Source organism: Megalops cyprinoides, chromosome 2 (genome assembly GCF_013368585.1).
Source record: "Megalops cyprinoides isolate fMegCyp1 chromosome 2, fMegCyp1.pri, whole genome shotgun sequence".
NCBI lineage: Eukaryota > Metazoa > Chordata > Actinopteri > Elopiformes > Megalopidae > Megalops > Megalops cyprinoides.
This window is the reverse complement of record NC_050584.1, coordinates 52,326,034-52,353,733: the sequence shown is the minus strand read 5'-3', so window position 1 is coordinate 52,353,733 and position 27,700 is coordinate 52,326,034. Positions and strand designations below refer to the sequence as shown.

At 41.6% G+C, this 27,700-nt stretch overlaps 2 protein-coding genes across 2 annotated transcripts; both read left to right on the top strand.

The window, feature by feature from the left end:
- On the top strand, positions 1-14,871 carry tie1 (tyrosine kinase with immunoglobulin-like and EGF-like domains 1). The gene is made up of 22 exons (XM_036521401.1): positions 1-213; positions 1,031-1,327; positions 1,702-1,812; positions 2,077-2,232; positions 2,315-2,446; positions 3,367-3,507; positions 4,114-4,242; positions 4,343-4,488; positions 4,635-4,779; positions 4,897-5,055; positions 5,251-5,388; positions 6,291-6,581; positions 6,879-7,072; positions 8,122-8,332; positions 8,414-8,524; positions 9,897-10,087; positions 10,590-10,703; positions 12,425-12,495; positions 13,651-13,691; positions 14,194-14,290; positions 14,490-14,589; positions 14,714-14,871. The coding sequence occupies exons 1-22, from the start codon at positions 171-173 to the stop codon at positions 14,783-14,785; spliced, it is 3,090 nt and encodes a 1,029-aa protein (XP_036377294.1). The 5' UTR covers positions 1-170; the 3' UTR covers positions 14,786-14,871.
- A 2,569-nt stretch (positions 14,872-17,440) lies between these two features.
- Positions 17,441-26,731, top strand: mpl (MPL proto-oncogene, thrombopoietin receptor). Its single transcript, XM_036521929.1, has 12 exons — positions 17,441-17,583; positions 18,546-18,666; positions 19,301-19,473; positions 21,884-22,035; positions 22,129-22,285; positions 22,584-22,698; positions 22,828-22,985; positions 23,123-23,265; positions 23,561-23,720; positions 24,345-24,426; positions 24,582-24,669; positions 24,828-26,731. The coding sequence occupies exons 1-12, from the start codon at positions 17,472-17,474 to the stop codon at positions 25,296-25,298; spliced, it is 1,932 nt and encodes a 643-aa protein (XP_036377822.1). The 5' UTR covers positions 17,441-17,471; the 3' UTR covers positions 25,299-26,731.
- The last annotated feature ends 969 nt before the right edge of the window (positions 26,732-27,700 follow it).

The window sequence follows — 27,700 nt, the reverse complement described above, 5'->3', positions numbered from 1 at the left end:
ATAGGAACTAACAACATAAAACTGGATTTAATGGAAATGCGCAATAATTCGCACTGTTTTTGGACACACTGGGATAATACGCTTAATTGCGGGAATATCTGACACAACGAAAGGAGCTGAATCCAAGGATCATCTCTGATATAAGGATTACGTTTAAAAGGATTACAATTATGATTGCCGCCTTTTATTGCTTATGTCTCATCTCAGTATCAGGTATGAAGTTTATGTTATTAGCTGCTTACTAAGAGACTTCACATCCCTTTGATTTCTGTCAACTGTCACCGATGGCGTTTTAACTCACAAAGTTGACCTGCCAAATATTTGGAGCATTAAAGTTAATTAATCGCTGGGGGATTTAATCCAGATAGGGATACCAATTAAAGTGTACAAAGCAATGTATTAATTAAATAATAATGAAGGTTGAGCAACACTATATTACTCGGTAATGGTTTCATCTCAGCATCTTTCGAAATTAAAGAAGAAAGAAAAAGAAAAATCTGACAAACGTGGACACAACAGATTGTTCACAAGCAAGATGATCTACCGTTAGGATGGCTGTGATTGGACGTCTTATCAATGTATTTTCATTTTATAACACTTCATGGCAACATAGTATTTCCAAGTATATGGAATTCAAACCTAACTGTTACCAGTATTGGTAGATGCACTACACGCTACTCCACTATTTCACTACTGCGCTACTAGCTGCTTCATAATCATTTGTGAAGGGTCAGGTCTGTGATTTTGTCGGTGAGTGACGATATATAGACCCTTCTAGAAAATATGTGTTACAATATTTTGAGTAGACGACCGCGAATTGCTCGAGCGCAACGCTAATATGTCAACTGAGTCGCGACTGTCAGGATGCGTGCAAGAAAGCGCCCCTTATGGGCGCATCTCTTTTTCCTGCCATTGTTCACCTCTCTCTTCTAATCTACAACAGAATTTTTAGAAATGCGTGTGACCGCGCTGACGGTGAGATGGTATATCTCTGAATTACTCTCCAACATGTCGCATATATGTCCCACAGGTGCGGTTATGGATCTGACCCTGATCTCCAATGCTGAAGCGGCCTCCGTCTCCGATTTCTTCCTCTCTTGTATCTCCGGGGAGCGCGACGCCAGCAAGCTCGAACTTCGGATCCAGAAGGACAACACCATCCTCCTCCTTCCCTCCCCACCCCGCTTCAAAGTACAAAGGCCCAGAAGCCAGGAGGCAAGAGCCACAGGCTTTCATAGTCTTGATATAATGGGCATGTTTACCTGTGACGCGGTCCAGGACTCAAGGGCTCTCATGAAAGTGACACTAATCAATAATTTTGCCACAGGTAATTATTGGTTTGTATATAAGGAATTTTACAATATGTTTGAGATCAGGCAAGTAAATTGACACCTGCTGACTTTTCAGGTTGTCACTGTTAATGCATCCTGATAATACTTTTAAAAGTATCATAATTAATGACTGCATTCAAAATAAATGTTTGTTGTTAGAATTATTTTAATTCATATAAGAAGTCAAGGGAACCAGTGTTTCTTTGAATACAGAGCCCCTACTATAAGATATGAAATCATTATTTCAACTGTGTATTTATAATATCTTATATATATATCTTATTATTTATATCTTATTATTTATAATAATAAATTGTCACAATCAGTAGTGTGTTTTAATGAGTGTCCAGTTATTGGTTCTGCTTTGCAGCTTCTTTAGAACCAAAGCAGCTTTCAGTAACAGCCAACAGAGGAGACACAGTACAGTTGGCAATGGACATCCTAGCCAAAGAAAGGAGGGACATCACATGGAAATATAAAGGTAAGTCAGGGAAGCTCTGACGAAAGTGAATTTGTTACTAAATTAAACCCAGGGAAAGGCTTTGATTGTACGCCAGGTATAGCGGATGGCCTTGCAACACTGAGCTCATTGCTGACACTCCCTTGTCAGCAATGAGATGTGATGCAGTCTTTGAGTCAGCCTCCATATGTTTCATATGGTGTGGAAATTTCACAATTTGGCACAAAAAAGACTGTTTGACCACATGACCACTCTGCCTCTCTTGGTTTCATGTTATGTCTGTAGGAAACTACTACCACACGACAGACAAGGGTGAGCTCTCCAATAATACAGCAGTCATGACTCTAGAGAACCTGACACAGAGTCACGCAGGGATCTACAGCGCCTGCTTCATGGGAGATAGTCCGATCTATGGTGCCTGGATGAGGGTCATTGTTCGAGGTACATATGAAGTTTTGACCCTTGTGTGACACTTGGCTGAGAGGGAATTGCGGATATTAGCTCACCTGTCTGTGTGCCTCAGCCTGCTCAGATAAGAAATGGGGAGTCGACTGCGACCAGGACTGCCCTGAGTGCCTGAACGGGGGTGTGTGTCACGACAAGGAAGGAGACTGTATCTGCCCACCCGGCTTCATGGGAATGCGATGTGAGACAGGTGGGGAGAGTAGCATGTCTGCCATCACAGGGACAGTTTTTCATACAGAAGATAATGTGACAGATGCAAGTAATATGACAGACACAACATATTTTCTTAAAAGGCCCATCAAAAGTATTAGAGTATTCAGTATTAGATATTCCTTTTCTTTATGATAATTGTTGTATATTTATGTTTATATTTTGTTGTATGTCTCAAAACCTTGTTCTAAACAAAAGAAATTGAGTGAGAGTAATGAGTGGGAGCCTGCTCCCGAGTCCCCACAAAGCCAATACTTGCTATTTTGATGTGCATGGATTCATGGCTGAATCTGAGACATGAAAAAGAAATCATGGCAACTACTGTAAGGGTAAGGAACAAAGTTTCAAATGAGGCTTTCATTTCATCAGCCCTTTGACAGTGAATTGATACATTTGCTGCTGCTGTTCTAAATGATCTATTCTAGACTTAAGGTATATTTACTGGGAAATTCTTTACACAGATTTGCAAAAGTCATGCACATTTTTCTTTTACTTTTTTTTCACTCAAAGCATAAACATTGTGCATATTGTAGCATTGTAGTTTTATTCCCTTTTATTGACAGATATTACTTCAACCCATCTGTTAGTTAACTTGAGTCCTCTGCTAGTTCTGTTGCCAATTCAATAGTAGTCTTCTCTGTAGCCCTTCCCAGGATATTACCCTAAATGATTTCTCATCCTTCTTAGACAGCATTTTGGATCTTCCATTGGGGGATTCCAGTGCTGTCAATTACAGATGATGTTTCTTTGGACCTCTTGTTTATGCCTTGCACACTTTGTACCTCCTCAATGTGTCTAAGGCTTTTGCATAGTAGTGTATTTATTCACTGGCAGCAGCAGAAGAGTAAAACTCAAAATTCGCCTTTGCTTAAAATTATGCCATTCTTTTTTCACTTGCAGCCTGTCGGGAGGGAATGTTTGGAAAGAACTGCCAAGAACCCTGTCGATCAACAATGAATTGCAAAGGATTGAACTTCTGCCTCTCTGATCCCTATGGCTGTTCCTGTGCTAGTGGATGGCATGGGCCCCGCTGCAACAAAAGTGAATTGGTCTTTTGGCTTTTAGTGTACACAAAGACTAAAAGCTCTGTGATAATGCAGTTCAAATATCCATTGAAATACCCCTTAATACTGGCTCAGTTCAGAGAGCATGTGTGGAATCATGCATAAGTCAACAATAATAACAATAACATCTTACTGTATGGTGGTATTTTTCCTCTAGTTAGTCATTTTTCTGAATTATTATCAAATTTTACAGATGCCCTTAACCTATGGAGCATATTTTGTCTACATTAAATGGAAGTACAATTAATATTCTTATACACGCAATGCTATTCAGGTTAAAAAAACTGAATAATAATATCTGTGAGGGGAGAAATATGGGTCATGGGAAACATACTAGCGCAATGTAAACTTGAAACAACAAATGATACGTTAGAAGAATTAAAAAAAAACACAAGGGTTCAGGGGAACAATCATATTTTTTGTTTTTAAAACAGTGCATTTAGGAAACATGATGCCTGCTTCAATGAATAGGACTGATAGTGCCAGACACATGGACGTAATGAGAGGAACATTTGTCAATTCCACTATTTTCGCATGGGGGAGGTCAAGTTCTGCTAATACATGCCTCTCTTCTCTCTGGCAGCCTGTGATAAGGGCATGTATGGAGCTGGTTGTCAGCTGAGCTGCAAATGCAAGAATGGAGGAGTGTGCAACCCATTCAGTGGTTGCCAGTGCCCCACCGGCTGGCGTGGGCAGAACTGTGAGAAATCAGGTAACTTCATGTCAGAGCCATTTGAGCACCTGGTATTTTTAATTTATCAAAATACCCAATTACGGTGACCCTTTCCTCATAACTCTCATGTCCTTCTCAGATCGTGTACCCCAGATCCTGGACATGCCAAGCACTCTGGAGTGGAACCTGAACTCCAGCCCCAAGATTCAGTGTTCTGCCACGGGAAACCCTCTTCCCAGCCACACCAGCATTGAGCTACGAAAGCTGGATAGCACTGTTCTCAAGGTGAGAGGAAAGACAGTGGGATCACATTATCACATATTAAACTCTAAATATCTTAAACATCCATTGATTGAAGTTAATATTTTGATGTTGCACGACAGTATTTGAATGTACAACCATGTTTTGCTGCTTGTGTGTTGATTGTGTAGGCCTCTCGCACGACCATGGATTCGAACAAGAGCACAGCCCAGTTCGAGATCCCTCATCTGTCTTTTGAGCACGGGGGATTGTGGGAATGCCGAGTCTCCACCAACGGGGGACAGGACACACGCAAATTCAACCTCACTGTCAAGGGTGAGATTGCATGTTTTGTATTATGTATTATGTAAGTTCTTGGTTGGTATATAGAGTTATTGACAGGATAGTCTGCCTGATTCTTTAGTCATAGACTGTTGATGTCTGTCCTATCAGAGCCTCCCTGTCCAATAACCCCTCCCAGACTGCTGGAGAAGAGGAGTAAACAGCTGGTGGTCAGGCCTGTGGACTCTTACAAAGGAGATGGTCCCATTGTATCTACCAAGCTCCTCTACAAACCCATGGAAACAGGAGACTCCTGGTCCTCCATCATTGGTAAGTGAGCAGGGATATGGTCCTTAAAAACCCAGGGAGGGTAAACTGAGAGCATGCCACAATGTCATCATGAGGATTCTGGCGAGTGCTTCAGAAAATGCTATAGATGTTCAAAAGAGCTGATGGCACTATCTCCAATAAAGCGACTTTCAATGCAGGCTTTCCTCAAGGTTTGATCCATGTCATTTTTTTCAGTCTACAGCACAGAGCCCATCACCCTGATGAACCTGAAACCCTCCACCAGGTATCTTGTGCGGGTCCAGCTCACACGCCCTGGAGATGGAGGAGAGGGAGCACCTGGACCTGAGGCTATCATAGAGACAGACTGTCCAGGTCAGTGGTTGGAGAGACCTGCATGATTTCCTCTCAGCTTAGCTTTACGTTCAAGAAAGCATCATAATAATAGACCTAAGATCAAATTTGCTTTAGAGCCATACACAAGTTAGAAGAGTAGACATGGTGATTGTGTGCATAGATGGCCCTGATCTAGTGGAACAGTCCCATCATAGAGTTAGACTAAGTGCAGGCTAGTAGGGGCGGTGCAGTGACAAGCTCTGGTTGAGCTGTTCTTCAGGGGAAGAGGGGAGGTAAATAGAGGACAGTCTCTGACTCAGTGTTCTGTGTTGTCAGAGCCAACGGTGAGGCCGGAGATTGATTTCAGCTCGCTGGAAGGCCGTAACGCCACAGTGAGGTGGTTATTGCCAGGGAGCCCCAGCACGGCCAGTGGCTTTGTAGTGCAGCTCTACGGACCCTCTGACGACAAGCTTGTGGAGCAGACCACCTTGCTCAATGTGCTCTCCACCAAGTTCTACAACCTGGAATACAACCGCGACTACAAAGTGGTCGTCAGGCTGATCAACTGTGGCAGTCATGGGCCAGCCTCAAAACCGTACCCCATCCGAATCAACAGCCAGGGTAACTTTCCCTTTTTCAGCCAGAGATTATATTTCAGTGCCCAACAACCTCACCACCCCTCTAGTGTTTGCATAGGGTGAAGTAGAATGTGAGAGTAGGGCTGTCTCAGTGTTTCTTTATCATACCTCTACCCTCAGTTTGGAAAGTTCAGGACAGCTGTCTAATTTGTGAAACTGTGCAATGATATTGCCTGCTATTTTCTGATTTTTGAGAGCCGAAGTTAAGAGAAAAAAAATGTAGGAAAAAATGAAGGAAATAATATATGTAACTGTAGTGTATATAACCTGTGTTAAAACTGCTGGTGGTTTCTCCTTTCCCAGGGCCATCCTCCCCTCGTAACGTGCAGGCCGACCCTCTCTCCATCAACGCTGTACGTCTCAAGTGGCAACCACCAGAAGACCCCAATGGTGGCATCATCAAGTACATCATTGAGTACCAGCCTGTAGGCCAGGGCAGCCTGCATCCTTGGGTGGACACTGACGATGGCAACAAGACTACCAAAGATGTCACAGCGCTCAACGGCAGCACACTCTACCAGTTCCGTGTCCGAGCGTTCTCCAAAGTACCTGGCGAGTGGAGCAAGTTTGTCCAAGCCTGGACTCCGGGGGACGGTAAGGATCATTGCCATTGCTTAGAGTGGAGTGGAACACAGGGGCGTTCCCGTGGAGTGAAGCTCACGTACTGTACATCCCTTTGCTTTTGCAATATTTTTTTCCATTAATGGACTTCATAAAGAACTTTGGGTAAGGCAAATGAAAGAAAACAAAATTACGGCTTAGTCATTTAAATTTATAATTGATTTTGGTGATTATTGACCTTACTACACCAAAAACCTTTTTTAAGATGGAAAATCTGATAGCAAGGGTTGTAGCTGTGCAGATCCCTCTTTAACTCTTCTCTCACTTTAGGTCCTCCCAGCTTCACCCCAACAACACAGGGGGTTGGGGGCCGTCCAGGAAGCGAAAGGTTCCAGTTGCTGATGGCTGTAGTGGGCTCAGTAATGGTCACCTGCTTTACCATCTTATTCGCGCTGTTGGGGCTCTTTTGCATCCGCAAGACATTGCTCAACCGCCGACGAACTTTCACCTATCAGTCAGGATCGGTATGTGGTGCGCCTTTTGTCTAACACACGCTTTACCTTACTTTGCTTTGCTTTAGTTTAATTTACTACACTTTACTTTCGAGCACACACTTTACCTTCAGGAGATAAAGTGTTTCAATCAAGCTAAACCTTTACAGTTTTGCCTTTATTGAAACACTTTGTTTCCTGAAGGTATCATAAATGCTTTACACTTTATAGGGCAACATCAGTGACCAGTGGGTGGCGCTATGTGGCCCCTAAATTGTTGGCATATCCTGTTGACAGTATGATTCCCTGATGTGAAAATTTAAATAGTTTCAGCTGTTGTACCCTCCATTCTGCATTAGCCCAGACAAACTTTATGTCAGGTTAATTCTCGGTACACATGCTATTGATTTTCAAGAATCATAATATAACTACCAAACTTTGTTTTACAACTATCATAGGTCATGGGTCACAGGGAGTGATTTTCTAAGCACAGTTTACCTGTGGCTTACTGTACCACCTGGCTGTATTATCTTGGTCAGCTAAATGAGCTTTAGCCAGCTTCACATCACAGTGAACAGAGTTTCCTCAACAACCTAAATTATATTATTAGCATTTTGCAGACCCTCTTATCCAGAGTGACTTATATCAGTTAGGTCAGGTTTTTACAATGTTATCCATTTATACAGCTGGATATTTGCTGAGGAAATTGTGGGTTAAATACCTTGCCCAAGGGAAGAGTAGCACTGCCTCCATGTAGCATAGTGGTTAAGGTGTCCTACTCCTTAACCACTATGCTACACTGCCGCCCATAAGCAGAGACGTTTCCGCAGTGTGCATCATCGCAAAGTGTATACAACGTAATCATAATCGTCAGAGTATTACTAAGCTCCTGACATGTTCTGTGGTACATATACTTCCAGACACCAACAAAATTACATGTTTAGAGAAATTTCATGAAAGGGAGCTCTAATGTCCAAATTTCAACAGATCAGTTAGAGTGAATGTTCGGGCTGTCTCTTCCCACAGGGAGAGAAGAGCACCCTGCAGTTTAATTCTAATCTTCAAAATTTCTCCCCACACAGGGAGAGGAGACCATCCTGCAGTTCAATTCTGGAACCCTGACGCTGACTCGGCGGCCCAAGCCTCAGGCTGAGCCCCTCACCTACCCTATACTGGAGTGGGAGGACATCAAATTCGAGGACGTCATTGGGGAGGGGAACTTCGGTCAAGTTATAAAGGCCATGATCAAGAAGGACGGCAATAAAATGAGCGCTGCCATCAAGATGCTGAAGGGTGAGGTGGGAGAGGGGCACCAATTGTACGCAAGCACACTCATTTTGTACACTGGATTGTGACGTGTCTGTTGCTTTGCAGAGTTTGCATCAGAAAATGACCACAGGGACTTTGCTGGTGAACTGGAGGTGCTGTGTAAACTGGGCCAGCACCCCAACATCATCAACCTTATTGGAGCCTGCGAAAACAGGGGTGAGTGAGAGATTCTACCTGGAGAGACTGCCACCTCCTGGGAGCACTGGGTACCGACGTCGATATGGCTTTGCTTTTGGCTTCTCATCTGGGCAATTATGTATTTTCCATTGGATAATCAATATATTGCTATCACTTAAAGCACAATGAATATTTTAATAAGAAAAATTTGAACATAAAATAGTATATGTGAATTTTGTCTCCCACAACCACCCTTACCTTTCAGATTAACCGCACAGCAGATTTTGTACTTTGTGGAAAAAGACAACCCATGGTAAAGCCATTACAGACTTATAAGGGATAAGGGAGCTAATTGATTCTTGCCAAAATTAAAACCATGATTTGAGCTAAATTCTCGGTGTAATATAGCAACCAGATACCTTAAATTTAACCTGGGGAACATGTTCACCAGGTCAAAGCACTTTTTCTGCGATAATCATTTCTCATATCATTTTTGTTTTATTTGTATGTTTGCCATCAGCTGTATGTGCATGGATCAAGTACCGTTTATACAATATGATGATTTAAGTGAGGATCTAAGTATGAAAATGGATTCTCACCATCTCATGTTATTCTGTAGGCATTTTATGAATTGTTTGCTTTTGCAATATCTCCAATGGCTTACACGTTATTGTAAAGAGGAGTTTTTAGGGTGTAACGTGTATTTAAGAGAAATGACAAAGCCATAATAGAATGTCCAACAGATCATCCTTTTAAATATATAAGCTATTTATTTAAGAATACTTCAACTGAAAGTATAAAATGTGACCAAGATTTTCAGCTAATGGACCTCTGAAATACTGTTGAATGGAGTAATATAATTTTGGCCCATTAAAATAATAAGGAGCCTCTGTAGCTGTTTATGATTAATTCTACAAATGGAAGGTTGGCTTTAGGATAACTCAGACGTTGCCTGAGTTGGTATGATGTTAATGACTCAATTATGTGCTCTGGTGCAGAATCTTGAAATCCTTTAAAAAGTGTAAAATACTTGCTGGACAAGTTTCAGTTGGTGGTTTCTTTAGAAATACCAGAGGAAATGACAGCTCAGTTGTCTAATTTACTTGAGTTGCATTATGTTACTTTCATTTAGGAGACACTCCTATGCAGAGTGACTTACATAGGTTATAATTATTACATGTTATCCATTTATACAGCTGGATATTTACTGAAGCAATTCTGGGTTAAGTACCTTGGCCAAGGGTACAGCAGCAGTGCCCCAGTTAGGAATCGAACCAACAAACTTTCAGTTACAAGCCCTGCTTCTTACCACCACGCTACACTGCCACCCATCATATATGTATTTCACCGTACATTATTTAGTTGAAGTTGTAGGTGTTATCTATCAAACTAATGGCTTACCTGTCCTCAGGGTACCTATACATTGCCATTGAATATGCCCCCTATGGGAACCTGTTGGATTTCCTGAGGAAGAGCAGAGTCCTGGAGACTGACCCTGCCTTTGCCAAGGAGCATGGCACTGCCTCCACCCTCACCTCCCAGCAGCTGTTGCAGTTTGCTGTAGATGTGGCAACAGGCATGCACTACCTCAGTGACAAACAGGTAGAGGCCTCGGACACCTGTGTGCAAACACCATCACAGTTTCTCTGTTTTTATCTACCGATACTTGATTCCTCACTTTCATGCTCAGCACTGAGCTTATTTTATTAGGATCAAAAAATAACTCAAAAATCTATAAAAAAAATTTGTGTGTGTTATCTTAAGTCTTTAATTCATCATGTTTTACTGTGTGAGATACTTTGACTGTTTTTTAAAGGCACATTCAAGGTGTTCATCTGTCACTGTAATTTATATCTCATGAATATTCTGATAGTCACAATGTCCAAGTGTCAGTTTGCCAGCAAATGACAGTGAGAAATTATTTGCAATATTTTGTCATTTCAGTGTTTTCCTGTAGATTTATTTTGTATTTAGTGGTCATAACTTGGAGAAATAACTTGCTGTGTACTGACTGTACTGACTGTGTAATTGAAGTGATATTTTCTGATGAATACTCTTGTACTGTGTCCTTCCGACCCCCCCCCCCCCCCCCCCCCCACTGCAGTTCATTCACAGGGATCTGGCTGCCAGGAATGTGCTGGTGGGCGAAAATCTGGTTGCTAAGATCGCTGATTTCGGACTGTCCAGGGGGGAAGAGGTCTATGTAAAGAAGACTATGGTAGGTGTTTCTCTTACGCTGCAACCTTTGTGTAACACATTTCCTGTAAGGGTGTTTTTTGCAGTGAGGCTTAAATACCATTGCTAAAAGATGAATCATTTTTGTATTCAACTATATTGGAAGGGATGACTACTGCATTCAAAATGGTTTAGTCACAGCAAAGTCTCCACTCTGACCTTCCTCTCCCAAGTTTTGAAGGACTTCCAAAATACTCGTCGAAATATTTCCCTATTAGTAAAACTGAAATTCCAAATTCACAATAGGCCTAACCTCTTAACTTCCCCTGTCCAGGTTGTTGGAAATAAATATGAGTTAGGGAGTTAGGGAGAGTACATCAACATGTTTTTGTTGGTAGTATTTTTGTCTCATTATCCTTTTGTCAGAGGTTTGTTTTCCAGGTCACTGAAGGGTAATTTCAGGGAAAATGTAAAATTGATTATGTTTTTCCTTTCCTTACAGTTTAGTAAGAATGTATATTGAAAAGCCATGAACCATGTCACAGTGAAGAAATATTGCATGTGACACTACACCCCCTCCCCCAATATTTGGACAGTGAATGGTCACTTGATTTATGACTTTCATGTGTGCACAAATGGCTGTCCTGAAACAATTAAGCCAGTTATTTCAACTGAAATGATCTTTTTGTTGAAACCAAGAGGACTCCATGTCATTTTGTTCGCCCCATGGGGCCAAACCAGTTTGTACGTCCTTTTATTTTAGCTAAGTGTTTGGGGTGCTTATAAAGACATTTCAGGGACCAAGCAGGATTTTTAAGAATGAGTTACACAATTTGCAAGTCTAATTTGCTGCAATCCACAGAGGGCAGGACAGGTGGAAATATGCAGTTTGGCCTTTGAATAAGGGTTTGATTTTGAATGTGGTTACCCAATGGAGGTGAAGTATTTTAAATTAGCTTGCGTTTATAGTAATTAAAACAAACAAAGAGCTCTCCAATTTGAATATTTATTCTTGTAAAGGAAAGGAATAGTATATTACGTTTTACATTTATGGTGAAGTTACGCTTTAAGTAAAGGGCCACAACACATACCCTATTCCACCTGCACATGTCTATATTGGTCATCTCGACATACTTGTCTGCATATCACCTACACATGTTCGTTTTTGCTCATGTCTTCATAGAACTTAACATGTATTGTAAGCTTTTCCTAGCTTCCTTTATTTTATTGTTTAAAGATAAATACTCCTCTGTACAGTATGGTTCTATAGAAGGTCACTCAAACCTATTTTATATCATGAATATTGGTGCAGGAATTTCATATATGACTAAAGGGAAAAAAGAAAACTTGTTCAATTATGTTATATTTTCATTTTCCTATCAGAATTTTTGCTCAAGGGAATATTGTTTTGTGATAATTTCATATCGTGACACAGTGGAGTAGCACTGTTATGAGAACAACAGGGCTGAATTTCTTCGTCCAGATACCCATGCCCATGGCAATTGATCCACTGTGGAAGAGTGGTTAATTCCAGTCCTTATAATCTTAAATTGAAATTAGAACAATTAAAGTCAAAAAGGCAGTTCATGGAATCGAGTTGCAGATCACAATATTACCACATGCAAACATTTGCCAAAAGCCACTCTGCTTTACATGCATGGTAATAGTGCACTTTTACAGTTCATTGGAATAATATTGACCCTGCACCCTACTGCACTGCATGAGTGATAATGTGCACTCTAAGACCTTGCCTCTGTGTTGCAGGGAAGATTGCCTGTACGGTGGATGGCTATAGAATCATTAAACTACAGTGTCTACACCACAAAGAGTGATGTGTAAGTATATTTGATTTTGAGCATTCAACACAGTATGCAGTCAGTTTGTCAGGCTGTTAGGGTCAGTTGTGGTTTTACTGTCCTGGTTTAATGAAGTTGTAGTCATAATTTCAATTTAAATGTGCTGTATGGCACAGCAATCCTAACAAATCATTATTACTCTTATTTTACTACCAGGTATTTTATTTGAATTCAGCATCTTTACAACATGCAGGATTCGAAAATAGTAGTGGCAGCATTCATTGAATCACCTTTTTACTCTTACTTTTGTTTTTTAAAAACATTATTTTTTAAAATGTATTTGTGCCAGTAAACCAATATCTATCAGCTTGCAGTCAGGCTTCAATAATCAGAGGCAAACAGTGACATGTTGTCTTGCAGCCACAGTCCAATGCAGTCAACAGTCTATAACGCACTGAATCATGGGTCCCCTGCAATCGTCTGTTGATAAATGAATGTAGAGGAACAGATAACATGAACCAGGAAGCAAAAGAAAAGCACAGTGACTGCCACAACTGGCGTGTCAAAAACTTTCTGTGTGCGAGAAGTAAAGAAATAGGAAGTGAAAAACACCAAAATACTCATGTGGAAAAACTCTGTGCCACAGAGTTCTTCTTTTGCCTCTTGCCAATGAGCTCTTCCTATCCGAAGACTGTCTTGTCTTGTCACTGTCTTGTCACACCACAGAGATAGCAGAGATAACTTACAGTCTGCACTGCCTGGCCGTTGTAGTTACTGTTTATTTCACCCAGTGTAGTACTTCATGTCCTGGTCCTGTTTACAGACAATGGAAAGGTTGTTTAAGGACTTCATTTGGAATTAGCTGAACCCAGGCCACAATAAACAATCTCAATTTATTCATATTTAATATTACAAATCCACATTTGTTTGCACATTCTTACATTCAGAACATTAGCCTTTATTTATAGGAAACACCATTAGAAACATCCTTTGGCTGAATTTTAAATGAATTTTAATTTAGCCACTGTGAAATTCCAATCAGTAATATGATAATAAGTACTGAATAAGTCCAGAAATGAGTGACCAATATGTCCTTGCAACATTGTTGAACATGTTTTGTACAAAGTGTCATATATAGCTACAAAAATTAATTACAAGGATGTCATCACTAAATGTGTGTGATTTTTCTTTTAGATGGTCTTTTGGGGTGCTTCTGTGGGAGATTGTGAGTTTAGGTGAGTATATGTTCAATAAAGAATGGTCTGTAGACTTTTTTTTACCACTTCCTGTACTTTGAACATTAGACCAACCCTCAAGATCAAGAACAAGGATGCTTGAGTAAAGATTACTATAGTCAAATAAGCCACAACCTTGCACTTCACACTGAGCCAAACATCTTAGTTTCTACCAGCATTGAAGCCCTGCACAAAAAAAGGAAGAAGGCAAAGATAAGTGTACCTACATGGAACATTCTGAAAAGAAAGGGTCATAAAGAAATCCCTTTTCCCCTCTGAATCTCTGAAGAAAATGAAGGTCCCATCTAAATCTAACAACCTGTAAGAACCAGCCATTTATAGAGCAGACATCCAATTACATGCCTTACAGTATGTCAGTTACCAGATTCCTAATGCAAAACCTTAACCAACAATGTGATTCTGACTTTCCACATAAAATGGTGTGGTGTGACCTCCTTGGATCCACTGCAACACTGAGCCTGTTGTGTACTCTCTCCCCAAGGTGGAACCCCATATTGTGGGATGACCTGTGCAGAGCTTTACGAGAAGCTGCCCCAGGGATACAGGATGGAACAGCCCCGGAACTGTGACGATGAGGTGTAAGTGCTCACTCCCAACCACAGACACCCTTGTGCCCACATAACAAGACTGCTAAAATCATTATGGCACACAGTTCCTGTCTACAGGCATGATATTCTTCAGTGATAACTTTATTGGAGAAGGTTGCGGCCACTACCCAAGAATCCCTGCCTTGATTAGGGCTTGTCATTTGTGGCTAAAAGTCTTGTTTCATCCCAGGTATGAGCTGATGAGACAGTGCTGGAGAGATCGGCCATATGAGAGGCCCCCTTTCTCCCAGATCTCTGTGCAGCTCAACAGAATGCAAGAGGCCAGGAAGGTAAGGCATACTCATTTCAATATGTGGCTCAATATGTGACTTTTTTATTATATTAGTAAGATGAATTGGTGTATTTTTAAATTGATCTCTTAATCACCTCAAATTTCCGACGTCTCCCCTGCAGGCATATGTGAACATGGCGCTCTTTGAGAACTTCACCTATGCTGGAATTGATGCCACTGCTGAGGAGGCCTGACTGCCGGCTCCCCTGGACCCTGGTAGCTTTTGTAGCCTAACCAAGTCGCAAAGTGACAGGAAGTCACGTTACTGCCACCCACCAGAGGCCCAGTGGGGTAAAAAAAAACTTTCAAAAGACTGTGAAAAGACATTGAAAAGGTCTTTTGAGTTCTCAGGACCTATCAGATGAGCCTTGGTTCTTGTTCTCGTTGTTCTTGTTCTTTATGCGATCGTGTGATTGGGAAAGTCTTGAATGAGGTGCCATTTTGAGCTCCTGGATGTTTTTTTTTCATATCTAGCTGTCAGAGTGCTGTTGATATTGCCTTATTGAGGTGGTGTTGCCATGCGAAAACTATGTGTAAACTATGGCACTTGAATTTCATGTGTTGAGTTCTCTGTATATATTTTTAATTATTCTTCATCAACCTGCATAAACCTGGCTTTAGTTGTCATATCAGCTCATCTACTGTTGTATATACATCACTTTTTTGTGCTTAAAATGTCCTTTAAAATGTCCTTTAAAATATCCATTGTACAGATGAGGCATTTATTTCAGTATTAAGTAGAAATTCAAACAGGCTATATTTTTTTCAGAAACGATCCTTGTGTCTTTCTTACAGTTTTATATAAGAAAACGTACATGTTGTATATTCTTCTAATTTCTTAAATAAAGTGTTTCTGTGATGACTGGACTCATCACAGAGGAGCAAGTAAGCACAAAAATGCTGTGTAACTAAGGCTACAGTAAAAGAAGAGCGGTGGTGCTGATATTACAGGCTGGTGTGTTTTGGCTTTATGGTATGTTATTTGGTGTGATATGTTTAAAAATGATCTGGCTCATGAACAGTCACATCATTTGTGCCCTGTGCCATCACTAGATGCTGGTTTTTGCAGAACATTTTAATTGATAGGCCACTGTCATGGCTATGGCGTCATTCACTTTAAGGAAGATAACATTACTGTGAGAGGTCAGCCCTTGCAAACGCAGGGTATACTTGTTAAGGCCACACTTGTTGGTGTCTATTTTTGTTCCTCTGAAAAAAGTAAATTGTGTGTAGTGGGAATGCAGGAATGCTCCTATGCATACATCAACCTTGGCTTAGAATAAGCAATGCTACAGTATTCGAAATCATTGTAAGTTCTGGGTTTGTTGTGTGTGGCGGGCACGGTTCATCTCCAGGACAAAAATAACCGTGTTTTTTGGGAGCTCCATGTCCTGCATGGAGTTCTCTCACTCTCAGTGTCACGGTCAAACCACAGGCCAGGCCCTCTCTGCGCCTTGTGGTCGGCAGAGGGCTGGCCTCTTCCCTGCTGCAGCTCACTGATCTGTCAGAGGATTTCCTTCAACAACAAGCCACAGGCTGAGGCCTGTCAAGCAGGGGCGTCACGGCAGCTTCCTGAAGCTCGCACCATCAGCACTGCCAGCGTGGGCAACCCCCCCCCCCTCCCCCTGCGCCCTGAAGCTGCTCCTCCGTGAGGTCAAGCCCAAGGCCAGCCGTTGTTCTCAGCAGACAATCTCACCGCTTCTGAGGCAGAGGGCAGAGTTCTTCCCTGGAGTTCTTCCCTGGAATGTGTGGGCAAAGTCTACAGTCTCACACATTGCACACAGAAGCCCTGTTTATAATCACATGGAACTTTTTAAAATAAAATGGCTGGTCCAATGCACTAATGCATATTTCTCCTGAATAAGTACATAATAAGAACCTTGTAATCCAAAGTCAGAAAAATTTCTCTGAAATTCCAGTACTCCATAGAGAAGGAACCAGGCTGTTTAGTATTGGCAGCACAATGCACTGCTCTCTGCCTTAGTAAAACAAAATGACGTCCGACCCGATGCACACAGGCAGTGAGATGAGGTGACGGTGGGGGTGGAACTGCATATATTTTGTTTATTTTTTATTTGATGTAATGGACTTCCTGCTGATATGAAGGTAGGCATTTGTTTTCTTGTGTCAACAATGCAATTTGAGGTGGATATCTAGGCAACCATTTACAAACTACTTACCGATCTATCAGATATTATTCTGCTAATGGTGCTCTCATAGGCAGCAGATGTATCAGATAAGGACAGTGCCAGGGGAACTTGGTATGAGGGGTAAATTCTGAAGAAGCAACTGTGGTTATTTCTGTCTGATGCTAAGGTACTTAAAATAGATGTCTGGCTCAGCCTTAGTTTAAGCAATATCTGTATTGTCCATTAGATAGTACAGTCATATAGCTGTTTGTGACAGGCATTATTATGTTATGCTCTGAAGTATTAAAGGGTGTTTTATTTGGCACTTCAATGTGTATATCTGTAACTGTGTTGGAGATTGTTTTGGATAAACATGGTCGTCTTTATGATTACATAAAGACGATTTATAGAGGGGGATTGAGAGAGAACTGGGGCAGAGGGTATGAAAGCGCTCAAAATCAAGCAGAGGGTGAGAGACTGTGGTGATGCCCTGTGTGTCACTCACTCTGTCAGTGTGCTGGGTTGGCAGTGAGGCCCCTGTCTCAGTGACTGCCTCAATCCACTCACCACACACTTCCTCCTGCACTGGGTTGTGTCAGATAGTGCCCGTTCGAGGGTAGAGCCCCTCCTGCCCGGCACACTCACACCACACGCACATACACACACGCGCGCGCGCACACACACACACATACACACGTCAGACATCAGAGGCTAGCAAGTTGCAATGGGGTAGGACGCACCTGTGCATGACATGGATCTTCGATTCTCTAGGTGGACAATCTACTTCTGGATCCAGGCCCAGATTTGCTGTGGAGTGGTACTGGGTTCTGAATGCGGATCTGTCAATCACCTGTCAAAGAAAGGTAAGGGCCAGAAACACGTTTGAAATAAAGTAAATAAAAGCTAGATGTAAAAAATGAAACAAAAAGCGAGTAATTGCAATGTTCTGTACAAAAAAAACACACTGGCTGTTCAGGTCAGGTATGAAAATAAGGTATGCCATCACTGTAACTGTGGAATGAAGAAAGACCTGTGTAATTATTTAAAGTTATATCTGAATCTGGAGGTCAGCTCCAGTGTTCTGCAACATAAGAGATTTCCGATCATTTGTGATCAGCAGGAAAAAAGTAAATGTTTCGTCATCATATGGGTGTAATTATCTGGTCCATAACAAAAAAGACTACATGAGGTTAGTTTACATAAAAAGACCTCTTATCTTGATTACAGTACATTTTTAATTTGTAGAGGAATAAATTAATTCCACTGAATAATCTATTAATTGCTTATTAATTATTGTTTTTTATATTATTGTTTATTGGTTTATGGTTAAACATTTCCTTTTAGCTTGTACTTGATGAATGGAGGGGGTTTTGCTGGCTGTATCACTGGAAATAAAAAAATCCTATTTTTATTTGGTATATCCTATTTCTGTATGAATACTTGCATGTGTCAGAAAATACCAACAGAGCACATCCAGCTCTTTGGTATTTATTCTTATGAGTTGATCAAAATGATCAATCCTCCAAACAGTTTTAGAATATTCATTATTTTATGCTTTAATAGTCTAATGCATGCATCTATAGTCTAATCATAATGCAAAGTGAAGAATTCTCTATTTTTATTTAATCATTATTAACTTAACTTTAACTATTTTTTTGTTTTGTTTTGACAGTGCTGTTTTTATAATGCCACGGCAGCATTGACAAAAAGTTTTTTATTAGCTGGGTGGACTGTTATTTAAAAGCTATTGTCAGATGGGCCTATTTACGTACCCAAATATCATAAAAGTTGCAATGCTCACAGACAACTTGTTTTTATCAAACAGATATTCTGCTTTTGGCGGCTGATGATGACCCAAAGTGTTTTACTCGGACACAATGTGACCTCACTTGCTTTTGGGAAGGTTCCAATAACAAGTCTTATAATTTCTTCTATAGTACTGATGGGTAAGTTGTATAGTACTCCAAGCACGTTGTGTATTAAAATACACTACAAAAAGGTTTGCCTTGTTATTTCCATGCAAAATCATGAAAATATATGACACAGAGGAATTGCATGATAGAGAAATCAGTCCTTACATTTCATTTGCAATTACAACTTACTTTGTAGTTTCAAAAAATCATCTGGGATAGCAAGTTAGAAATTTGTCAGTGTCTGAGTTCTCATGGGCATGTTTCATTCTGAGCTGTAGCCAATACAAATTTGCATGTAAGGCAGCTATTCAGAAATTACAGAGGAATTTGGGGAATTTTGTTTTCCTCAATTTTTTGCATTGCCATTGTATAAGAAAACAAAAGTTCACTGACAAGGTTCCCTTAAGACCCCTCAATGTAAGAACTGTGCTTAGCTGACAGCTTAGCCAAAATTTTGTCCTGTGGTTTGCCACAGCCTTATGTCATGTGATCATTGTGTCAGTCCTAAATGTGGTCACGTACCTGCAAATACTAGGATGTCATTAAGAAACAAGAAACTAAGCCAACTCTGACTAAAAGAAGGGAATAATAAGCAGTTGAACTATGAATGCTCTGTTGATTCAATTTTCAATAATTTTTGAGAGCACACATCATTCCTTTTTGTCAGTGTGGAGAAGCTGTGTGATCTCACGCAACAGAAAATGGAGAACGGCAGCATCCTGCATGTGTGCTCATTCCCCAAATCAGACGTCTTCACGTTCACCCTCACACACATCAGAGTGGTGGAGACCAGCACCAACAGCACCGTCTTCAGCCGAAGCATCAGTGTGGAGGACCAAGGTCAGTGCGTGCACCAGACAGGCCAAAATGCTGTGGCCAAAGTGTGATGCTCTTCACATGTCCAGTATAAACATTTCATCGAGAAAGATTACTTATGGGCGATCAGCATTCTTTTCACAAGTGAAAACCAAAAACAATGCTTCAACACTGCAGAGAATAAAATTATGTTTAGCAATTTGCATAATTTTGTAACTGAGGAAAATGATCTTCCCTGTTTCTGCTGTAGGACTCAGCAAAACTGCTGGGATGGTATAGTTTGCCAGGACAAGGATGCAAGAATTTCAGCATGACAATATGTAATAGTTAACTCAAGTGACAGTATGTTTAAAGATGTTAACAATAATATTTCTTCAAAAATGCATGGTACATAAGGCATGGATATTTTTACTGTGCATTAAAAAAGCATAAACATTGGACCAGACGTAAATTTGATTCATTTTAATCTTTAGTTTGCATAAATCACTTGAAAAACTGTGACTTTAAATTGCCATGACTAAATTGTATTTAAAATAGTAATCTTACACAAGTGAAACTGAGCTTTAATTACATTTCTTTCATTTAAAATGCTAAGATAAATAGATAAATTCCTTTATTGTCATTGCACAGAGTACAACGAAATTGAGTAGCAATCCTGACGGTGCATTTACACATAACAAACAGCAATTAAAAAATAGAAAAGAGTTCAAGCTAAACTAATTTTAAAAAATGCTAGATATATAAATAAAATATAAAATGTCTATATTTGCTGAACCTATAACACAATAAGATATAAAACAATACGATATGATAAACTTGTTATTAGCAGCAGTCCTTGATCCAGTGGCAGATCGATTTGGGAAAGTGCTAAGTCAGTGAGTTTAGTGCGCTGAGTTTAGTCTGCCCGGGATGATGGTGTTAAAGGCAGAGCTGAAGTCCATGAAAAGCATTCTCACATAGCTCCCCTGGTGTTCAAGGTGGGTCAGTGCAGTGTCAAGAGCAGTAGTGATGGCATCTTCTGTGGACTTATTCACTCTGCAGGCAAACTGATGTGGGTTGAAGGTGGGTGGGAGGCTGGCTTTGATTTGCTGCATGACCAGCCTTTTGAAGCACTTCATGATGACCGGTGTAAGTGCGACCAGACGGTAGTCATTGAGGCTGCTGATGACAGTCTTTTTTGGCACAGAATGATTGTGGCAGACTTCAGGGAAGGTAGGATGATGGATTTAGACAGGGACTGGTTGAAGATCTTTGTGAAGACTTCAGAGAGCTGGTCTGCACATTCCTTCAGCACCGCTCCTGTCACACCATCAGGGCTGGTAGCTTTCCTCGGGTTCACCGCTCTGAGCACATGCCTCACATCATGCTCCTGCACAGTGAAGGTGTGGCTGTGGGAGGCTGGTGGAGGTGTTGTGTCTGACTCCGCTGCCTTCACCTCATAGCAAGCAAAGAAACAATTAAGTTCCTCTGCCAGCCAGGAGTCACCGTTGACAGTCATGCGATTGCTGGTCTTATAATTGGTGATGTGCTGGATGCCCTGCCACACCAGCCATGGATCGTTGTTGGTGAAGTGGTCTTCAATCTTCGTCTTGTAGGCCGCTTTAGCTTCCCTAATGCCTCTCGTCAGGTTGGTTCTAGCAGTGCTAAGGCTCTGTCGCCAGACCTGAAGGCGGTGTTACGGTCCTTGAGGAGAGTTTTGACCTCCTTTGTCATCCAGGGCTTCTGGTTTGGGTACACTCAGACGTGTTTGTCAGCGGTGATGTTGTAGAATGTAGCAGAGTACAGTTGATGTATACTCCTCCAAGTCCTGAACCTCAAAAATGTCCCAATTAGTCCTTTCCAAGCAATCCTAAGCTGCGAGGAAGCTCCTTCAGGCCATGTCTTAACAGTCTTTGTGGTGGGTTGAGCTTTTCTCCTGAGGGGGGTGTATGCTGGGGTTAAGAGTATTGATAGGTGATCTGACTGGCCTAAGTGTGGTAGTAGTGTTGACCTAAAACCGTTTTTAATGTTTGAATAAACCTTGTCTAGTGTATCTTTCCCTCTGGCAGCACATTTGATGTGTTGTTCAAATTTTGGGAGAACTGCCTTTAAATCTGCATGGTTAAAATCACTGGCTATGATGTGGGCTGCTTCAGGATAGGTGCTCTGTTGTGTACTTATAGCACTGAGCAGGTAGTCTAAAGCTATGCTAGCGTTAGCACCCGATGGAATGTAAACAGCTGCGACTATAACAACGGTCAGCTCACGTGGAAGATTAATAGGCCTGCATTTGACTGTCAGGTAGTCCAAATCGGAAGAACAGTGTCTGTCTATGATTTTGGTATTAGTGCACCTCACGCCTTTTTTTGTGTAATTGTGTCATTTTGTAATTATGTGTATATTGTAAACATATGTTTTGGCTGACATATTTTTCTCCCTTTGTGCTGTGTTCCAGTTCTGTTGGATCCCCCATCCAATGTTTTTCTCCATGTGACCGGGGAGGTAGGACAGCTTCAAGTGGCTTGGCACACACCTGCAGAGTGGAGGTCCCATGTTCTGTATGAGTTACGGTACTCCTCACACAGCTCACAGGAGAGGACCAAACAGGTGATGAATGAACCATCAGTGCACCGCAGCGCTCTAACCGCAATATCTGTGGAGCAGATCTGAACTGATGCGTGTGTGTGACCTTTTTACCAGATAGAAATTTCAAGGTCGTTAGTCCACAGACTGGACTCCCTCATTCCTGGAGAGGTGTGCCGAGTTCAGATGCGCGTCACACCCAATGGCTACAGTGTACGAGGACACTGGAGTGATTGGTCACAACCCGCTGCGGCCATGGTGCCTCAGCACGCAGGTAGGGTAGCAGCTCAGCTCTACCACTAGGAATCAATACAAAGCCAAAGGAACCAAAGTAGTCTTACTGCTTTATACTCAAGCTGTGCTCTCTATGTGCTTGATTGCTTGTGGCACTTTGAGAACTGAGAGCATTTTCAGCAGTTCAGTAGTACTTTTTAACTGTAATTTCCCTCCAAGGAAGGCATTGGTTTATCGCTACATGTTTGAGTGCATAACACAAAACTATTTTGTGCACTTCCTTGCAAGAAAGTATGATTTGAAATGTTCATTTGATGAAGGTAACTATTTTTTTGCAGCTGACGCTGATTTATTGTGCCATACTTCTGATCTCCGCAATATTCGGTGCCAGTGGAACGGCCAAATATCTGGTGAAGACTCCCACTACACTCTTTTCTACAAGTTGTGGTCCAGGTAACTGTCACAGTGATTTATCCTACAACCAATTCTGCTAACAGGAATGTCTTTCATGTTAAATAGTCAAGCAGAATTGAATATCCCTCAGAGGGTGATACTTGCCTGATCAGTCCTGTGCTCTGGCAGTGTCTCTGGCCGCTGGCGAGAGTGCACTCAGAGAGAGACTACGACCCAGTGTGTCTTCGCTGGAGAGGACTCCAGCGCCGTGCGTGTCAGCCTCAGTGGGGGTCAAGGGCCACACAGTCAGATATTTTACTCCGATCCCTTCAGGATGCTTGACAGTGGTGAGTCTGTCGGGCCTGTCTGTATTCAACAAGCTGTAGAAATGAGGGAGAAATAAGTGGGGGTATTTTAACCGCACAGTAACCCCCCCCCATAATGCCTTACACAAAATCTTAGTTTTTTTTTTCACTCTAACCAGTTAAATCAGACCCTCCGTGGAAACTGAGGGGAGAGACAGAAGGAGGCAGGCTGTGTCTGCAGTGGGAGCCCCCCCTCTACAATCTGTCTGGACACTTGATGTATCAGATCCGCTACCATCCCCAGGGAGAGCTCTTGTGGAAGGTAGGCATGCAGGAAAGTACTGGAGCTCTGTATTGTGCTTGTATTGACTCATTGCGAATTTAAACAAAAAACTATAAAGTAGATACCTTTACTCACCGAGTTATTTATTTAAATTTGTTATACTATCACACTGAGAGATTGTTTCTCTATCACCATTAGATACTTATCTTTTTCTGAATATTTCATTTTATACCTGTTTGGACCCAATATGTACCCTGTTATGTATTTTGTTACTATTCCTGTATTAATTCCTGTATTATAGCCCTTGCTGATTTCTCTACCTTTCTGCATCCAGCATGTGACCCTGCAAAGCCCCCTGACAAGTACATGCCTGGATGTGCAGGCAGGCAGCCAGTACTCCATCCAGATCAAGGCCAAGCCTAATGGGTCCATCTACAGCGGGTTCTGGAGTGAATGGTCTAACACTCTCACAGTCAATGTGCCCTCAAACACAGGTACACCATGTCCTCAACACACGACAACAGAAGCCAAGTCAAGTATGTTCCATGTTTTCAGGGCTCCCAAGTGGCTCAGTCGGTAAAAGCAATCATTCTGAGTGTACACTGAGCGCTACGGCCCGGGTTTGAACCCGACCGTGTCACTAGCCGACAGTGACCGGGAGCTCACAGGCGGAACACATTGGCTTTGTTCCGCCGGGGATAGGAGTGGGTACGTCTGCAGGGGCTTCAGTCCCATTAGCAACAACGACCCCTGCTGGTCAATCAGGCGCCTGTGGTCCACATGCCAAAGCTGCATACGAAATGTCTTCCTCTGACTCATCTCTGTGCTAGCTTAGCTTGTGGACTGCAGTGCGAAAAGAAGCAGCGGCTGACATCACGTGTCTCGGAGGAGGGCACGTGCTTGTCCACCCTCTCCCAGATTGACAGCGGGGGTTGTGCAATGGGACCAAACATTGATGATGACAAATTGGACATTCCAGAATTCGGGGAACTGGCCATTTCAAACTGGTGAGAATATGGAAAAAAAAATCTGTTCCATGTTTTCAATCAAATTCAGTTAGGCTGTTGATTATTTGTCCTGCTCTACTGACATTAAATTTGTTTTAATCTCCTCTGCAGGCACCGTGCTCCTTGCATGCATCCCTTTCATATTGCTGTTTGTGTCAGTTTTATTGATTGCTGCCTTCTCCAAGTATTTCAGGTGGGACCGCTTTCTATTCAGCAATGACAACAGAAAGTTTGTAGATTATATCATATGAACACAAACCACATTATATTTGTATTCAGTTACAAAATTAAAATATCTAGGCGCCACTTATTTAAATGATCTCATGTTTGTTTGATTATCTTTGTCAGTAAAATTAAGCAACACCTGTGGCCCCCAGTCCCAAACCTGGACAAGGTGCTTGAAAGTTTCCTCACAGATATTAACCGGAATTGCCAGGTAAATAATTTTTCTCAATATCACGTGTCTGTGTGTATTCCCCTGCACACAGGAACCACTTTGATACTCTGTGCTTGAAATGCCATCGATTTTCTGCAGACAGGGTCTATGTAGGATTGGGAAGTTGAGTTTGAGCCTTTGCGTATATCTGTCTGCAGAACCCACCTTACAATATCAAGCAGTGCTACGACGACACCCCCGCCTCAGTAGTGGAGATTGTGTCTGAGAGAGAGGCCTTGGGTGACGGGAAAATACAGAGGGATTCGGTCATCCACGTTCCTTCAGAGCTAGACTCAGAGGAGGAAACAGAGGAGGAGCTCCATCTGGATCTACTGGAAACAAGTCAAGATTATGTGACCCTGAACACTGAGAGCCTTGTCACCTGCCTGCGGAGCAACGAGTATGTGGCGGGGAAGCCAATGAGCTTGGGAGAAGAAGTCTTCCAGGTGAGGTGCTACTGCACCAGGTCCAGTGGCTTCCCCTCTTCCACATACATCTTCAACCATTCCTATCTCCTCCTGGCAGAACAGGGGCTTCTGCACATGGATGCTAGAGGGATCTTTAACCAGTACACCAATCTGGAGAACGCAGCACAGAAACCCCTGCAAGCTGACTCTCAGAATCTGTAATGCACAAATGCAAACAGGACACACAATATGTTGTCTAATCAGTTTGTTGAGGTGTGGCTTTTGTCATTCTAAATCCCTAACTTTGGGAATCACAGCAGCAAGGGTTACAAATGCCTTGCATGTCACCCTACCAGAGATGCATATTGATCCTCAAACCACAAAAATACCAGTTGTGGTCGACCATTTTCACATCACATTTGTCAGTCAGTAAACATGATTTTACCAGTTAGCTGCAGTGGACGAGAGTTGCAGCGGATTAGTGAGCCAAGAATCATCATCTTAAAAGTTGCACTCCACTGTGCCCCAAGAAGGAGTCACACAAGTGTTACACACTCCATTGTTAGGGTTCCCCTGTCCTTAGTGGTTGACTTAGTGTGGGGCATTTTGTTTTAGGTATTAAGGTACTTAACCTGAATTACTTAAGGAAACACCCCGCTGTATGAATGGATGAAGCTCTACATGAAAATGGGAACAATGCAAGTTGCTTTGGACAAGGGTCTGGATGTCACCATGTGGAGTGAGCACTTGCTTGCAGTAAGAAGAGACAGAGGAAGCCAAGTAGAATGCAGCCTGTAATGCAAAACACTTGTCTGGAACATTGTGTATATATAAAGCCCTTTTGAAGTTTTACAAACTCCAGTGATGCCTGTTGGCATGTCACACCAAACCACACGTTCACACCAGGCAAACATGAAAACCAGTTTAATATTTGCTTTCTGTTTGAGCCACTTATATTTTGGACTCATGCATTTGTGAGGAAAAAACAAATCCCTGTTTTTGGTCAGCACAGCTTATCTGGGAGAGTTAGCGGACCCTTCCTCAGAGGTCCAAAGCAAACACACATGGAATAGGGTATCAAAATATTCTTGACAGCAAGGTTAAAAATGACTATACTGTATTTATTCAGAGATGCTAGTAACGCAAAACATTTAAGAGATCAAATGCTTATTTGATTTTATGCATTTGCCTTTTCAAAATGTTTTAACACAAGGCAATTTGTATCGTAAGTCAATAGCATTACTGTTATCACTTATTGTATTTCTGTCTAGTTGATTATGGATCGGTTCCAGTCAGAGGAGGAAGTAGGTAACCTGGAGGCAGTTTCAGTAGTTGTTCTGGGTCGGGTCTATATTGTGACACATTGTAATGTTTCCATTTCTTGCTTTAACTTATTCCTTCTTGGATTTTCATGACACTTAAGCTTATTTTTGGGGGGAGAGAATCAGAAATGACAAAAAAAAATCTGACTGGCGAAAAGCATACTATCTCTATAGAGCAATAGCAAAACATCACTGGGTCTGTGCCATTGTTTAATAGTAAATATGTCTTGAGTGATTTGGGCTACATGGTGTCACTGCAAATGTTTTATAAACACATTTTGATGCATTGTCTGGCTGCATCATTTTAAAGTCTTCGAAATTCCACTGTCTCAAGATTGCTAAACATCAGGGTAGCATGCAAGCAACTTCACAGAAATAGACTTAGAAAGTAATGAAAAATAAAAATAGAGCCACACCCCATATTTGCCATTAAGAACCATGTCTTTATTAAGTACTCAGATAAAAACAAAAACGAGAAATAATAAAACCTACTCAAATGGGTTTAAAATCCATCCATTTGAGTTGCATTAAAACAGTAGAGCTAATTTAGTGTACTTAGAATTTATTTGGTTGCCTGTAATAAAGACTATAAAAGATGGTTTAACATTGTATCGATAGTAGCATTGCATTTTTTCCCCTCAGGGAAACATGACTGGCAGGGAAGTTCCCTACAAACTTGTTAAAACCTGATTTCTAAATACACCTTAAATCCTTTAGAGTAAGGGAAGCCAAAGTGACCCTTGCACTTTACTCCGACAGGGGCCTTTGGTAAGACCACTACACTGAAACAAACAATACGATTTTTCAAAGAATTTTACTGGCCATTCCATAGGTCCATTGAGGAATGGTAAAACTGGCTGCATTTAAGTGCTTCACAAATAATTTGTTAAGAGAAATAAATTTATAGCTAAAATATCAATGATGCACTGACCATTGCTTGGGCCTTAGTAGTCCAAAACATCACACATTGGTCTGCAGTCGTTTCAAGTTAATATAATACAACAGGGACAGTAGACACATTTCCAGAGAAAAAATGTAGTCTTTTCCTCCAGAGAAGTCAGACATGTAGTCCTCAAATGTTAATAAACCTGCCTCTCACACTGCACACCCTAATCTGCACATACACAATAACGTGATCCCACAAACAGCCGTTATGTCAGTTCTGCAGAGAGTGCATTGTTAAGAAAAGGCCAATCATTATTGCTTTGTGACTAGCCAATCAGGCATTACCCGTGCCTGCTGTTGGACCAACCAGGCGAGCCTCCTCTATGTTGAGACTCCTGAGGCCGGGGCAGGTGGAGA

Coding starts and splice junctions, on each gene's coding strand:
- tie1 (XM_036521401.1), top strand. CDS start 171: ATGATTGCCGCCTTTTATTGCTTATGTCTCATCTCAGTATCAG. Junction 4,780..4,896: donor ATTCAACCTCACTGTCAAGG/GTGAGATTGCAT, acceptor CTGTCCTATCAG/AGCCTCCCTGTCCAATAACC. Junction 14,291..14,489: donor CGGAACTGTGACGATGAGGT/GTAAGTGCTCAC, acceptor GTTTCATCCCAG/GTATGAGCTGATGAGACAGT.
- mpl (XM_036521929.1), top strand. CDS start 17,472: ATGGATCTTCGATTCTCTAGGTGGACAATCTACTTCTGGATCCAGGCC. Junction 19,474..21,883: donor CATCAGTGTGGAGGACCAAG/GTCAGTGCGTGC, acceptor GCTGTGTTCCAG/TTCTGTTGGATCCCCCATCC. Junction 22,286..22,583: donor CATGGTGCCTCAGCACGCAG/GTAGGGTAGCAG, acceptor ATTTTTTTGCAG/CTGACGCTGATTTATTGTGC.